Below are 16,108 nucleotides of genomic sequence, written 5' to 3'. Positions count from 1 at the left end.
GTGCTGCAATCATTTGGGACCACAGCGGCTCAGCCACTCACTAGCCTGAGACACAGGAGACCCAGCATCGACTCCCTGCATGGGACCGGGCAAGTCAGGGCAAGTCACTAACCTCTATCTGTAACACTTCCCTACCTCCCGGGGTGTTGTGCAGATAAATGCATTAGGTGCTCAGATAGTATGATCAGGGCCATATCAGTATATTAGATAGCAGTGGTTTCCAAAGGTGGTGTGCATTAAGCTAGCAATGACCAATTATTTAACACAGCTAGGAGAGTCACGTGTTTTGCAGTCAAACAATGGTTTAAAACAAGTCAGTCCCTGCTGTGACTCGCAAATGGGAGTAAAGTACAATGGCAGCAAGGTGGGGTAACAGCAGCAGTCCCTCTGTTCTTAGCCATATCACACAGCAGAGGAACACGTGCTATTAACACAGGAACTGTTTTCTCTAAGGGAGGTAAGGGCTCCTCCCTTCCAAAGGGCTGAGGAGGAAGGTGTCTCTATACACCTCCCTCTCTGCATGCTCTGGTGGCAAATAGGGGATGTTCCCTTTCCTGCTAGCACTGGCAGTGATTGTGCTTTGTCCTGCAAGGCAGCCTCTTAGGGCTTGGCTACACTCACACTTTACAGCGCTGCAACTGGGGTGTGAAAATACACCCCCCTGAGCGCTGCAAGATACAGCGCTGTAAAGCGTCAGTGTAATCAGGGCAGCAGCGCTGGGAGCGCGGCTCCCAGCGCTGCACGCTACACCCGTAAGGGATGTGGTTTACATGCAGCGCTGGGAGAGCTCTCTCCCAGCGCTGCCGCTCTGACTACACTCACACTTCAAAGCGCTGCCGCGGCAGCGCTTTGAAATTCCAAATGTAGCCATACCCTCAGTCCCCCTTAGCTCTGACGGCACCACCACTGGCTGTGACAGGTCACCCTGTTCCATTTCAGAGACAGGCTGTTTGGGGAGGGAGAACAGCCTTTCCTGCTTCTCCCCTTCTTAGGAGCACCCAAAGCCCAGGACTCAGATAAGCAGATTGTTCCACGTGCAGAGCCATAACCCTGTCCCTCACTGCTGCACAACATAGCAGCAGTCCTTGGACCCTGTGACAATCCAGCAGAACTTCCAAGTCATGTGCCCAGTTCAATAAGCAGCCTAGGACTATTTTGATCTGTCTGGTACATTATACAGGCATGTGATGACAGAAAGCAGGATTACATACCACTCTACAACTCCCTACAGAGAATACGCAGGTTTCTAGCACCACTGGCTATTGTGAACAAGCTGTTTCTTTCCTCTTTTCAGATCGTACAAACCATTTAAAAGGAGTTCGCTTGCAAGCTGCATAGACCCCCTGCCCTTCCTATTTTATAGCAGGTTTATCTTTTAAAAGGGATTACAGAACTAATGAAAGAGTCCCAGAACCAAAACATCCCATTTAATGCCATGTAGTTCATGCTGCACCCCACAATGTGCCTCAGCTGTTGTAGCAGGACTGCTACAGCTGAGAGTGGAATTTAGACTCCCAGCTTCTTCAAATCTTTGGCCACTCCACTGAATCTACAGGTTCACCCTTGTGTTGAAGGTATCTGTCTAGTAGAAGCTGGGCTAGGACAATCCTATTTCACGCAGGCCACTAAACAGCCTCTATCTGGATCTGAACTCAAGAACTAGAAGGAAAAGTTTATATCCCCTTCCTAGTCCTCAAGCCATTGTGCCTATTTGTTTTAAAGGCCACGGGTTTACCCAAACTGTACTAATCAGTTTCACATGCCTCTTATCATATCTGCAGCTACAAGAGCTGATCAGACTGACAGTGCCTGATAAGATGCATCATTCAGCACCTCTACAGCAGTCAACTGATGTCCACCTGTTTCCCCACCTGCAAAGACACCTTCTTCTCCCCCATGTTATCCACTGTCTAGATGAAGCTGCTAAGGCAGCATGCACTGTGCCAGCACTGCACAGATGACACCCAGCTGCTAAGGACTGAGGCATAGTGGCAGGTTTGTGCAGTACCTGCTTGCATTTTGCATCCCTTGAAATGCATTTTTCCTTCTACAATTTGACACATCACTCAATATAATCCCCCCCCAACCCCTCTGTATTCTCACCTCAGTGACTTCAGCTGCTGCAAATTTGGATGAAAACTGCACTATCTGGGAGGTATCCTCTCCACTGGAAACTGCACTTAAGTGACTAACAACAACCGAGTCTGTCCTCACTTCAGGTAAAATCAGGAAAGCTGCAGATGGTTTAATATCTGGGGTCATGTCAGCAAACCAGTCCAACTCAGGATCTCGCACTGGTTTCCTCTTCACTTGGATCGTGAACTCTTCTCCTAAGCCAGACTCCCATGGAGACTTGGGAGACTTTTCCAGGAATGCTGTTTCTCTCAGCTGGTCTGGGTGGTCCCAGCTGTCATTGCTCCAGCAATTCGCAGGGCTGGACATTGGGGGAGGACTGGGTTTGAAGCTTTTGGATTCTCTGCTCAGCTGAAGGGCACCAGGGAGTGGCCTCTGCACTTGGACTCCATCAGCTCTCGTAACATTGAGGCTGTTTCCTGAGAACAGTTCAGGAGCAGGTCTGCTGGGCTCAAAGTTGTCCGAGGGTTCCTTGTCCACATTATGAACAACATAAGGCTCAGTGCTGCCTTGTGGCTCCATAGGTTGGAGCTGTATGTTCACAATTTTCTGAGTCTCAGGCTCTTCGGACTCGCTCCAGTCTGGCCATTCCTCTGCTGGCTTTTCAGAAGTATTCAAAGGGCTCCTGCTGCTTCCCACAGTATTCATCGCAGCAGGATCTCTGTTCAGGGATAGCTGAGGGTCTTGTTCAACTGTGGAAGACACAGGAATTACACAACTGTTTTGGATGGTGCTAAACTGTGCCTTTCCCATAAAACTGGGAACGTAAGTTATACCTAGAACTCCCACAATGCCTAAGTCTGTCAATAAGGAAACACCACACCAGCCTGCTGGCCTGAAAATAGCCTGCTCAGGAACAGCCACACTAGATCAGAACAATGCTCCACATAGCCCAATGCCTCTTCTCCACCAGTGATCTATACTGATGCTTCAAAGTACTGTTAAAGGAGAAGGGAAGGCAGGGCAGAAATGCCTCTGCCTCAGAAGCAGTGACGAGCTTCCTGCCTACAGTGGGAGGGTTACTAAGCTTGGAACATCTAACCAGCAAGTGCCCAGGGCCTGCTAAGTTGCTACTGGACAAAGGCAAAGGAGAACTGAAACACAGATGGACATTTTGGATCAGCTTGCTGAAGACAGGGTTGCAGCAAGTGCATGAATGGTGCCAAGTGCAACTAGCTAGTGAGTCATGACAGCCTTCAGCTCATTGCTGGAGCTGCTCTCCTACCTAGCTATGGGGGGGAAGGTCAGGACACATAGGAAATCTCTGTGGTAAAAGGGCCAGGGCGCAAAGGCAAACAAACACGCCATTATGGGTACACATCTATGTTGCTCAGATTGCCAGCAGTGTCATTGTTTACTTCAGTCTTCCCAATTATCTTTCATCCATCCCCATGCAAATCAAGCACTGACAGCCCCCCTCCAGTACTTAGCTTTCCAAAGGTTAAACATACAAACTGTTCTCCCAAACACTGTGTTATGTTCTCCCTCTGCACTCTCCACTCCCTACATTTCCTAGCTCCTTTACCTGTCAGGTACACATGGCAGTGAGTCACTCAACTGAAAATGGCACCTCTGTAGCTATTTCAGATCAGCAGAAGGCAGTGCTGTTGTGCTACCACCAAAAAGGATATTCTTCATTAGTGTTTAGTAGCAAGCACTGCTCCAGTAAGAAAGCTCTGGAGGTTTACCTGTCTTTAAGGCCACCCGAGAGTCTTTTCTTGGCACATGTTTCTCGCTGCTGAGGGACATGTTTCCAGCAATGGGGCACTTGGGGAACACACTGGAAGAGTTGTTCTGCAGGGGCTGGGAGAGCTGACTTCTCTGGTTGCTAACGTGAGTTGGGGAGTCTGCAGGGATACAAAGCAAAAACACAAAGGACACTCACTCAGTAGCTGCTGCTCTGCTCAGAACAAAGGCACAACAGAGATCTTCATTACATTCAATTGCTAGGATGAAACCCAAGATGGCCCACAGCACAGTAAACACACAAGCCACCTTCATCTGCAGCACGGAGATCTGACTCATGGAGACCATTGGCCCAGCATGAAGTGATCCATAAGGATTCAAACCACATTGGATCAAGATGGAGACTTGCAAGCACATGCTTGTAGTAGTCATGGCCTGCACCTCTAATTCACCCACAATTTACTCCATTTTCTGCAATTTGCTGGGTCTGCAGATTCCTGGCAACTTGCTAAGGCAGCCCTTGAATCGGCAAAATGTATTTGTGCTCTACATTTGAGGTCTGGGTGCTTTGCAGACCCCTGGGTGAACGCAGCAGCCATCACTGCACTTTAATGAAGTGAAATTAATATAAGCCCCATTCCCATCCTATTACCATGCATCTAAGATGGCAAACAGTGTTTGTTCAACCATCTGTCTCCCCAATACAAGTTTCTGCTCTGCAGGTCACAGACAGTCACAAGGGTTCCACAGGGATTCTCGTGTTATCTCCTCCCTTGGCTCCTCTTTCCCTGCCATACACATGCAAAACAAACTCTCATAGGCTGGGACATAAACTAGTCTGCTGTTCAGTACAGGAACCAGCTGATTGAGGTGTTTCAGCACACAGCAACAGGCAGCCGGCACTGGTGCAAATGAAGCCAGTCACTACGGCATTGCCTGTGTAACACTAAACTCTGACTGGATCATCAGCAGCAGGGACTGGACCTTGGACCTCTAGATCTTAAAAGCTGGAGTCTCTTCTGCCTGAGATAGAAGAGCCAGGTCTATTTGCCAAGGCTGTAGCAGGCTCAACCAACTTCTGTTTGAGGTCCAGGCACCACTCAAGGTGGACAGAGCACCATACTGTGATTTCTGTCACCTTGTGTATCTGCACAAATGCAGTCCCCTAATGTAACACACTTTACACCAGTATAGGGTGGTTTGTATCAGTGTGGCTTTGACTGGTTCCTTCCGGGGTGCCACTTGGAACTGGGGCACCACTGAGTTCGCCTGACTCACCAGCCTGGGCTCCCTTTCAAACTGTGGTGCTGTGATAAGTTGCCAAGCTCTCCAACCTTGCTCTTTCATCAGCATACAGATAGGGACACACCCAGCTGCAGCTTCAGATCAGCCTTTCATGGGAAGGCTCAGGTAAGGCACCTCCCAGTTGCAAAGGCACGCACCCCCCTCTGGAGTACAAACCCAAAATTATACTGTCTTACGCTGCACAGGCAACTGTACAGCGTAAGCTCATAAAATTCACCCCCCTCCCTCAATATGGAGAGACATATGCAACAGCTTTCTGCCCCAAGTTACAATTTCCACACACACTGGTTTTAGACAAAACGAAACAAGTTTATTAACTACAAAAGATAGATTTTAAGTGATTGCAAACAGATCAAAGCAGATTACCTTAGTAAATAAACAAAACTGCAAACTGACAAACTGAGCTTAACACACTAAATAGGTAGGATATGAATTAGCAAATTCTCACCCTGAGTGATAAACAGGCTGGCAGATTCTTAAGGCACAAGCATCTTTGGTTTTCCCAGGTTTTCATACACAGGCCAAAAATCCCTGTAGCCTCGGACCATCATTTCCCCCAGTTCAGTCCTTGCCCCTTTGGTGTTTCCAGATGTAGGGGGAGTGAGGTACCATCATGGTATCATTGTCCCCCTTTTATATCTTCTTCCCACTTGCTGGAAAGCTCCTTTGCTGTGACCTGGGTCAAGCAGTTCCCATTGTGTAGTGCTATCTCTGAGAGGTTTCTATTGTACACAGTTCCTGGGGTAATCCTTGTGCTTGTGCGCATTTTCTCAATGAGCCATTAACATTGTTTGGCCTTTTTACTGTTGTACCTGAAAGGCTGCTTGTGGGTGTTTTCAACCTCACAACATGTTTCAACACCACCTACACAGCCAAACTTCATAACCTGACATATGACGACAGCACATACAATCCAACAAGATATTGCTGTCTAGCAGATCAAGACTTAGAATGATACCTCACAAGACACACTTTGTACAAAACATACCCTAATTACATGACACTGGTGAATATTGGGGTGCTAGGGTGTCACATGACTTATCTGTTTCCAAGCCAGGTAAGCTGCACCAGTGTAAATTGTGCTAGAGTACACTGCCTACTGCCTGAGGGGTTGTGTTAATGTAACTATGCAAGGCTGCAATACAGGTATAGACAAGGCCTACAGCTAACATCAAGACAAAACCAATTAGCTTCTGCTTTTTCTTCCCCCCCATCAAGGGGGAAACAGATCGGTCACAAACAGTTAAAATGCCACAAGATGCCAGACACAAGGTCCACTGCTCCATTTAATACCATGTTGAACTAGAAGTCATAGAACTGATTGAAATTTTAACTATTTAGGAAGGATTGGTTACAATACTAATACTCCCTGCTCTGTCCCTTTAACAAAATGGAAAGTTGTGGTTTTGTTTATATATGGCTGTTCCCAGTGTGGTCTTTCAACAGTGCCTTTGTCCCTGGTGGTTTATTCCTCTACATCTCACAGGAGCAGCTTGTGGCAGGAACAATCTGTTGCTAAATACGTTACCCCAGGTCTGTCTTTGCAGATCATTTTTTCACTGTTGAGGACAAGAGGCCTTCACTTAACAGCTTACCCACATGAGGGACTCTCCCTAGAGTCCCTGTCCAAACAGCACAGGCAAGATTGGACAGCACAAATCAATCTCACTGTGCTGCAATCTCAAACTCTTTTTGCATTTACATACCTGCTGGCGAAAGGTCCGTAGTTTTAGTGAAACTCGGTGCGGAGCATTTGAAAATCTTAGTTCTTCCACCCCCCACAACCACTTCAGGTCCAAGCAGAGAGACCAGAACCGCTAAGCCGTGCAGCGTTATCGCAACAATAGAGTCACTGGAATCTCGAAGGCCCAGTAGCACCTAGGGCAAGACCAGAAAGCTATCAGAAACAGCAAAAAATCTGAGCAGCTCTTTCTTTAGCTCTTCCATTAAAGATGTTTAAAGCATGTTTCTGCTGTTCTTTCATCTAGACAATCATGTGGATAACCACTTATGAAACTCACTATTAGTGTCATCTTCTCTCTGACAAACAAAATTCAATATGTATATCACTTCCCTGGGTAGGAAAGTAGCCTTACTCCTCACTAGGGTTCAAAGCCTGATTCATGTAACCAGTTAAAAAGGGTCACCCATACTAGCTCCTTGTGAATACTGGACCACTTTGCAAATAATTTGGCACAATTCAGAATGATCAGTAATCTCTGCTCAAAAGACTCCCACAACTGAGATATTGGAGTGGCATAGGATGGAGAGGCAGTGTATTGTTATTAAGCGAGAGGTCATAAGTCAAGCTTGATGTGTATGAGTTGTGGGAGGGGAGGAAGGAGGGGTATCCTAGCACTGGAATATCTATATATTTCAGGAACACTGGCATAGCTAGGGCTAGAGGGCAAGACTGGAATATCAAGGGGAGCTCCAAATCAGGACTGAGGTACCCTGGCATAGATAGGGTGAGGGGGCAGGACTGGGTTAGCAAGGAAGGCTCCAGCTCAGGATAGAGGTGAACTGACTGAGCTGTGAGGAGGTGCATGGGTGCCAGGCCTGGAATAAGCAAAGGGAGCTGCATGTCAGGGCTGAGATGCATTTGGCAGAGTTGGGTGTTTGGGGAAAGCTTACACAATTTGCCTGCACTGTGCTTCACTGTTGCCAGGGCTAGGAGATCTTTATGTATAATAAGCAATAGAGGCCATCCCAGCAGCAGAATCCCCACACTCTTGAGACGCCATGTCAGGTCCCGTTGTCTGCCTCATCATTAACCTGTGGCAATATGATGTTTTTCAACTCATCCTGCGTGAACAGTTCCGCGTAGGTGTCAATGTGAGACAGCAGCACCACTCGCACGTGCTCTTCGTGGACCTCAAACAGCTTCAGCAACACAGGAGTGACGTGCGTCTGGAAGAGGGCTGGTGACAGCAGGCAGGTGGTCTCACTTTCACCAATTTTATCTAGGGAAGAGTTGAAACATGGGACAGGCTACCTCCCAGACCAGAGACAACTCGCTGCAACTTAACACTACTCTCAGCCGCCACAGCCAGCGGCCTATGGGCTTAGGTCTGTCACTGAGGAGCCTGGTTTGAATTGTAGTCCTAATGCCACGCTCTCTTGGTCAGCAGGAGCCAGGAGTGCTGCAGATCTAGCATGTTCAGGACATCAGAAGGGTGGGGCAGGAATGATTTTCATTGCTTGACAGTGGCTCCTCTGGGCAGCTAAGGGCACACAAGTCCCAGTGGCTGCTTAGGCAAAATTGTGAAGGAGGGGGAGCAAAGAAAGGGCACAGGAACTACTGAGGGAGAGAGAGAGAGAAACAGAGCACTCCAGCAGGGGAAAGGAGGGAGAGTGAATGCCTCCTGGGGAGAAAGAAGTTGCCCCATGCCAGCGAGGTGGCAGAGTAACCTGCTGCCTTCCCACACCTCAAGCTAGGGGCAGCCTTGTTATCTGCAAGAATGCTAGGGCAGGGGAGGGGAGAGGAGGTATACACAGCTGCTGCTCTAAGAAATACCCCTTGCTCCACAGTCCTGGGGAGGGCCATTTATAGCAGCATGGAAGAAGGCCAGACAATTGCTAATCCCTTTTTCAGCAACCGCGGGAGGCATGTGACAAAGGAACAATGGAAAGTTTGGTGGACGGGGGTACTCCCATTATTCTGTATCTGGAATGACAGAATTGTTGGTACTTTATCTTATAGTACTTGCTTGGCTTAAGCCAACACCACTATTAAAACCTCTGCTCAAATTAACTAACCCCTCTGATTTCACTCCAAATGAAGTGTTTGCCCTGACGAGAGAATATTCAAGTCACCTTTCTTTGGACCTAGCAGATGTGGAAGGAAACTCTTGACAGCTACTGGCTCAGCAAACACAAGCTGATTAAGTAAGAGAGGCACCAGCCGTGAAGCTATCAGCTTCTCTGACAAACAGGCCACTTTATCCATCAGGAATCTGTTTTGAGAGAGAGGAGTTAGTATGAGGGTAACTTTTTATTTTCTTAAATTTGATTATGACTTGGTTTCAGAATGAGTTTCCATTAAATATCCCCTTCCCTTCCCTCTCTATTTAGACTGTGGGCTCTTCGGGACAGGGGTTATCTCATGGTGTCTGTACAGTGTCTACAACAATGGAGCCTTGATTCTGATTGGGGAATATAGGCCCTACCTCAAAACAAATAATAAGGAAATGGATACATCCTGTGAAACCTCACAGCCAAGCTACTGGCTGGCAAGGATTACACCAGCCAGCCAGCCAAGGAAGCCCTAATCAAATTCTATAGCCAGATTATAAATATTTCTGTCTTTTATAAAACTGTCCATCACCACAGTTTGTGTCTGCGTTTCAGAGCAAGGAGCTCACATGAACTATCACAGTGTTAAAGCCCTAGAGTTAAAATGCACTTACATCCCAACCTCCATACACATTACAAGGGTCGCCCTTCTGCCACTCGGTAACAGACAAGCATGTTTATTCAACAGGACATTGCTTCCCGTGCAAGGAAGCACATTAACTCAGGAAGACCTTCCCTTAATCTAAGGCAAAAAGTATTTCAGAAGTGATCTGTACAGGATTATTTTTAAATGGTTCTTTACCATGTCTAAAGTAGGCCTGAAAGCCGCTGGATTTTGGAAAATTCCAGCCAAAAGAGTTCAGCTGTTTCCAAGAGTGAGGCCAGGGAAAAATACATTTTACCACAATAAAAAAATTCTGACAGCCTTATCTTTGAGAAGCTCTAGTGGTGCCAAAAGTCTTAGTTAAGGGAGGAAGGTCTTGGATTCAGTTCATCAAATGAGCAGCATTACAATGAACATAAGCTCATAATACCACACCCCTTCTTCCCTCACCACCACACACGATGGCACCACGATACTACAGCATAGTAATATCCTGAAAGTGACACCATGGCTGATGCTGCAGTACGGGGAAATGAGTAGTTCTGCCATGTAGACCAAGTGGGATCTAAATAAAAAACCTTCTGCTAAGTTAGTCATGCTTCTCCTTATCTGTACTGAACAAACTAAACTAAAATTTCCCATTGTGGCTAGTGGACAATATACAACCTAGTTTCTCTTCACAGCCTACCACCCAAGGGAAAGCTTCTGTCCTTGGTTTTGCCCAAGTTTCCATAGAGAATCCAATCAGACCTCTAAAATACACCTGAGATTTCAGACTACCATGTCCACCACAGTCCAAATTTTCTAGCTCATTTCCAGGGAACAACAGGACCAATTATCTCAGCAATGAAAGTACTTGCTACTCACCTAGTTTACACATAGTTTTTACTTTTCTTGGAGTGATAACCATAGTGATCAGCTGTACATAGAAAATTGTGTAGATACCATTTGCAAGAAAAATTAATTGTTTGGAATCAAACCACACAGCAAAGGTGGTGGCAGGTATATCCTATTCAACACTAACAATGGATCTTCTTGGAGTTTGTATAAGATTACATTAAAATCAGAACACACCGGTGATGTTCTGTGTAAGAGACTGAGATCCACAGATAGAGGAAGTATCATCCCAGCTATAAACCTTTTAAAGTCTTGCTGAGATCCCATTTTGAACATGACAAAGTAATCCCCCCCCCCATCGCAATAAATGCTCTCCACAAAAGGTTAAAGCTCTTAAAACTTTTCACTTACTTGAAAAATTCAGTTTTCTCCTCCTCAGTCTTTAAGGTTAAGCTTTTCAGAAAGTTCACAACTTCCAGAAAATCATTCCTGGCCATAAAAAGAACAAAGGAAGGCTAAGAATCAGGAACTCGAGATTCAAGAAAGCCACATCCTGCATTAATCAGGCACATGGAGGAGGAAAGGGGAGTAACAAGTCACATGACATTGGACTGGGAACATCAGAATGACAATTTGGGCCTCTTGCATTCCTCACTGCAAGTGTGTGCTTCAGCCCCCATTGCAACCATTTCTAGCAGGGGGATTCAATCTCCATGGTCCATTCCATTCTTAGCCTCTCTTGAGGCTATCGAGGCCGTTGAAAGCAATTATGTGATTTGGACATCTGTCCATTAGAAGCTAGACTGAAACCAAGAGTAATTTCCTCAGTCTGCTGGCCTACAACTGGAATTGAATGATGCAGCTATATACAGTATGAACTGAACAATAGTACATTTGCAATCTCTTGAGCATGCTACCCAAATTATGGTGAGAAAAGGAAATTCCCGCAACAGGCAATAACAGGCCCAAGGCAGCAACATATTTAGGTGATGGCAACTGTAGGTCTGTAGAGACTGGAAGTCAAGATGGATCTGAGATAGAGGTACCTCTAACAACCTTGTCTTCTATGCCCTCCATCAGCACCTAGCATGAAGTAGGGGAGATAACATTTGTGATGCACAGGAGTGTCACTTTTTCAACCATCCTGCTGATAATTTAACAGCCCGCTATGAGGGTTATGAGGATTTCTGAATTTAAGGAATCTCCTTGTCAAAGATCCCACATGACAACATACCTGTGAGCTTGGTAATTATGTTTGCACTTCATGCATCAAACAAGAACCAACAACCTTTCAGAATGAAATGAGTGATGTCAACAACACAGAAGTGAGGGACAGGGAGCTATATCCAAACAGACAAAGCATTCATTTCCTCACCTGAAGAACTCATGAGACAGTAAGCTGGACAGTGGTGGACGACATTTCGGATCTGGATTCAGCAGCGTACAGTGCAAGGTCTGTTGAAAACTGGAGAGAATATCTGCTGAAACTGAAGCCAGAGCGAGCATTAGATTTCATTCCCAGCACTGGGTCCAGACCACACTTAGAGACTGCCCCTTCCTCTGCTGCAAACTTACTGTGAAGTGCTGATGGGTAGCAAAATAGTCCAGACAGCTACTAATCAATAGCAGCGGCTCATAAGCCTCTACCTTTTTTAGAAAGGCCATTTTCCATCAACCTCCTCCCTACCTGAGCCATCTAGCCACTGAGTGCTGATGAGTTTAGGGAGTAAGCATGGACAATACAATGTATAAAAAGCCAATTCTAAAGGGAACGCTTGCTCCTAAGCTTGGTGAAGAGGACAAGAGAAGGTTCTTTTGAGCAGCTTCCTTTTGCCTCACCCATCACATTCCCACTGCAGCAACTACAAACATCCTATGAGAGTAGACAGGCAGGACCTCAATTAAGAGCTCTATTTGGTGTCATTATAATTAAAGTCAGTTGGACAATTACAGGCATGGGCAGACTTCCATGTGAAGAGATAATAAAAATGGATTCTTCAGGAAACGGATGAAAAAGGTGACATGACAGAGAAAAAGGAGCATTACAGAGAAGTGAAATCATGATCTTGTGTTGTGAGAGAGCATAAATAGGATAAGAGGCACAATAGTCCAGTGGACTGAGCATTGTTCAGGGAGCCAGAACACTTGGGTCTGTCACTGACTCCTCCCTGGGAAACCAGGTCAAGTCACTGCAGTTTTGTCTGCCTTGGTTTCTCCATCCATATAATGGGAATAACGATATTCAACCCCTTTCTAAAGGGCTTTGACAGCTACAGATAAGCACTACATAAGAGTTTACTGTTAAGAACAAGGGCGCTCACAATGACAAAAGGCAGCAAATTTAACACTAAAGACAATTTTTTCCTCTCATACCTACTGTGCCTAAATAATTACTTTTGAGGCAAAGAGTTTAATATGATTCAGGATTATTTGATATCTATGGCTACAGTAGCTAGGATAAAAATGAAAGGATATCAAACTTCATTCTTCAAACTATGTAAGTGGTGGAGGGTTTTGGTTTTGTGGAACATTGGTCCACCTTCTATGGAAAGAAGGGGCTGTATAGCTCAGATGGCCTCCTCCTCAGTAGAAGGGGGACCAATCTCCTTGGAGACAGGCTGGCTGGAGTACTCAGGAAGCATTAAGCTAATAGCAAAAGGGGAGGAGAAAAAAGACGATACAGACACATAGCACAAAATCAAGAAGCTGAAAACAAAATTAATCAAGAAACCAAAGGACATGAAAAGAAATTCCTGAACTGCCTATACACCAATGCTAGGAACATGGGTAACAAACAAGATGAATTGGAATTGCTCATTTATGAGCATAAATTCAATCTAATTGGTATTACTAAAACTGGGTGGGATGAGTCACATGACTGGAATGTTAAAACCAAAGGTTATAACACATTTAGGAAGGAGTGAGTGGGCAAACGGGAAAGGGGCATGGCACTTTATGTCAAAAATGGCATTACCTGTTTCCAAGTCATTGATAACTCAGAAGAAAATGATATTGAATGCTTATGGATCAATGTCCTAACAGATAAAGCACAAGATAGGATTATTAGTTGATGTCTGCTACAGACCATCAAATCACACTAGGGAACTGGATGACCACCTCCATACACACCTGTTTATAATTCGTAGGAAAGAAACCTGGGTGATTGGAGAGAAGGGATTGGACAGGATGTCAATCTGAGTGACATATGCTGGAGGTCTCATGCTACCAGGACTAAAACATCCTTGAGATTTCTAAACACTGTCATCTATAATTTCCTAACTCAAAAAGTGTTACTGCCAACATGGGGGAATTCTATATTGGACTTAGTCCTAACTATGAAGAGGAACTGATCACAGAACTAAAAGTTAATGGTAGGTACAAGTGATCATGACTTGCTCAGATTTATAATATGCAAGAAGAAGAATATCCAGACCAATAATACTTGGTGCTTTACAATGACCAACTGCAAAAAGCTGAAAACAACTATAAGCCAAATCAGCTGGGAGGAAGAATTTACCAGAAAATTGCGAATGATAATTGGGAATCATTTAAGGACACCTTACTAAAAGCCAAAATGCCACAATTGAGAAAGAAGTCCCACGCTAGTTAAAAATCCACCTTGGTTTAGAGTGGAAGTGAAGGCAAATGTAAAAATAAATAAGTAAATTGATATACAACAAATGGAAGAAAGGGGAAGTTGATAGTAAGGAATATAAGTCAGAAGTTAGGAACTGTAGAAAACTGATACGAGAAGCCAAGGGACACATAAAGAGAAATCCATGCCCAGTACAGTTAAGGACAATAAGACAGTTATTTAAATCATAGACTATCAGGGTTGGAAGGGACCTCAGGAGATCATCTAGTCCAACTCCCTGCTCAAAGCAGGACAAATCCCCTGACAGGTTTTGGGTTTTTTTTCCTCCCCTTCCTTTTTTTTTTTTTTTTTTTTTTTTAAACACCACCCTAGTTCCCTAAATGGCCCCCTCAAGGATTGAACTCACAACCCTGGGTTTAGCAGGCCAATGCTCAAATCACTGAGCTATCTCCCTGCCCTTTATATTGGGAATAGGTCTGTCAAGTGAATAAAAATATTAATCACAATTAATCACACTGTTAAACAATAGAATACCATTTATTTAAATATTTTAGATGTTTTCTACCTTTTCAAACATATTGATTTCAATTATAACACAATACAAAGTGTACAGTGCTCACTTTATATTTATTTTTATTACAAATATTTGTACCGTAAAAACAAAAAATAGTTGTTTTTCAATTCATCTAATACAAGAACTTTAGTATAATTTCTTTATCATGAAAGTTGAACTTACAAATGTAGGATTATGTACAAAAAAATAACCGCATTCAAAAATAAAACAATGTAAAACTTTAGAGCCTACAAGTCCACTCAGTCCTACTTCTTGTTCAGCCAATCGCTTAGACAAACAAGTTTGTTTACATTTGCAAGAGATAATGCTGCCCACTTCTTGTTCACAGTGTCAACTGAACACGAGAACAAGTGTTTTCATGGCACTGTTGTAGCCGGTGTTGCAAGATATTTACATGTCAGATGTGCTAAATCATATGTCCCTTCAGGCTTCAACCACCATTTCAGAGAACATGTCCATGCTGATGACAGGTTCTTCTTGATAACAGTTGAAAACAGTGTGGACCGACGCATGTTCATTTTCATCATCTGAGTCAGATGCCACCAGCAAAAGGCTGATTTTCGTTTTTTTGATGGTTCAGGTTCTGTAGTTTCCACATTGGAGTGTTGCTCTTCTAAGACTTCTGAAAACATGCTCCACATTCCTCTTAGATTTTGGAAGGCACTTCAGATTCTTAAACCTTGGGTCAAGTGTTGTAGCTATCTTTAGAAATATCACATTGGTACTGTCTTTGTGTTTGTCAAATCTGCAGCAAAAGTGTTCTTAAAATGAACATGTGCTGAGTCATAATTTGAGACTATTATAACATGAAATATATGGCAGAATGTAGGTAAAATAGAGCTGGAGACATACAATTCTCCCCCAAGGAGTTCAGTCACAAATTTAATTAATGCCCCCCCCCTTTTTTTTTTTTTTTTAAACAAGCATCAGCAGCATGGAAGCATGTCTTCTGGAATGGTGGCCAAAGCATGAAGGGGCATACAACTGTCTAGGATATCTGGCACGTATATACCTTGCAGCGCATGCTATGAAATTTCCATGCAGACGCCTGTTCTCACTTTCTGGTGATATTGTAAATAAGAAGTGGGCAGCATCATCTCCCATAAATGTAAACAAACTTGTTTGTCTAAGCGATTGGCTGAACAAGAAGTAGGACTGAGTGGACTTATAGGTTCTAAACCTTTACTCTGTTTTGGTTTTGAATGCAGTTATGTAACAAAAAAAAAAAATTACATTTGTAAGTTACACTTTCAGGATAAAGATATTGCACTGCAGTACTTGTATGAGATGAATTGACAAATACTGTGTCTTTTGTTTATCATTTTTACAGTGCAAATATTTGTAATAAAAATATTAATATAAAGTGAGCACTGTATACTTTGTATAGTAACTGAAATCAATATATTTGAAAATGTAGAAAAACATCCAAAATATTTATTAAATCTCAATTGGTATTCTGTTTAACAATGCAATTAAAACTGCAATTAATCGCAATTAATTTTTTTTAGTTAATTGCATTCGTTAACTACAATCAATCAACAGCCCTAATTAGGAACAAAAAATCCTTGACCATAGTATT

General features: G+C 44.0%; 1 protein-coding gene across 10 annotated transcripts in view; it reads right to left on the bottom strand.

Annotated features, from left to right (window-relative positions):
- Positions 1 to 16,108, bottom strand: part of SCYL3 (SCY1 like pseudokinase 3) — a 32,515-nt gene that overhangs the window by 1,748 nt on the left and 14,659 nt on the right. For all 10 annotated transcript variants that reach the window (XM_050963144.1, XM_050963150.1, XM_050963149.1 and 7 more), the window contains 7 exons: positions 11,736 to 11,847; positions 10,772 to 10,849; positions 8,941 to 9,080; positions 7,900 to 8,087; positions 6,831 to 7,002; positions 3,822 to 3,980; positions 2,104 to 2,825 (listed from right to left, as the gene is read on the bottom strand). In XM_050963144.1, the coding sequence (XP_050819101.1) occupies positions 2,104 to 2,825; positions 3,822 to 3,980; positions 6,831 to 7,002; positions 7,900 to 8,087; positions 8,941 to 9,080; positions 10,772 to 10,849; positions 11,736 to 11,847 (1,571 nt within the window). The remainder of the gene's footprint in view (positions 1 to 2,103; positions 2,826 to 3,821; positions 3,981 to 6,830; positions 7,003 to 7,899; positions 8,088 to 8,940; positions 9,081 to 10,771; positions 10,850 to 11,735; positions 11,848 to 16,108) is intronic.

Source organism: Gopherus flavomarginatus, chromosome 7 (genome assembly GCF_025201925.1).
Source record: "Gopherus flavomarginatus isolate rGopFla2 chromosome 7, rGopFla2.mat.asm, whole genome shotgun sequence".
NCBI classification, from domain to species: Eukaryota; Metazoa; Chordata; order Testudines; family Testudinidae; genus Gopherus; species Gopherus flavomarginatus.
Note: the sequence above shows the minus strand (reverse complement) of the source record. Positions and strands in the feature narration are given on the sequence as shown.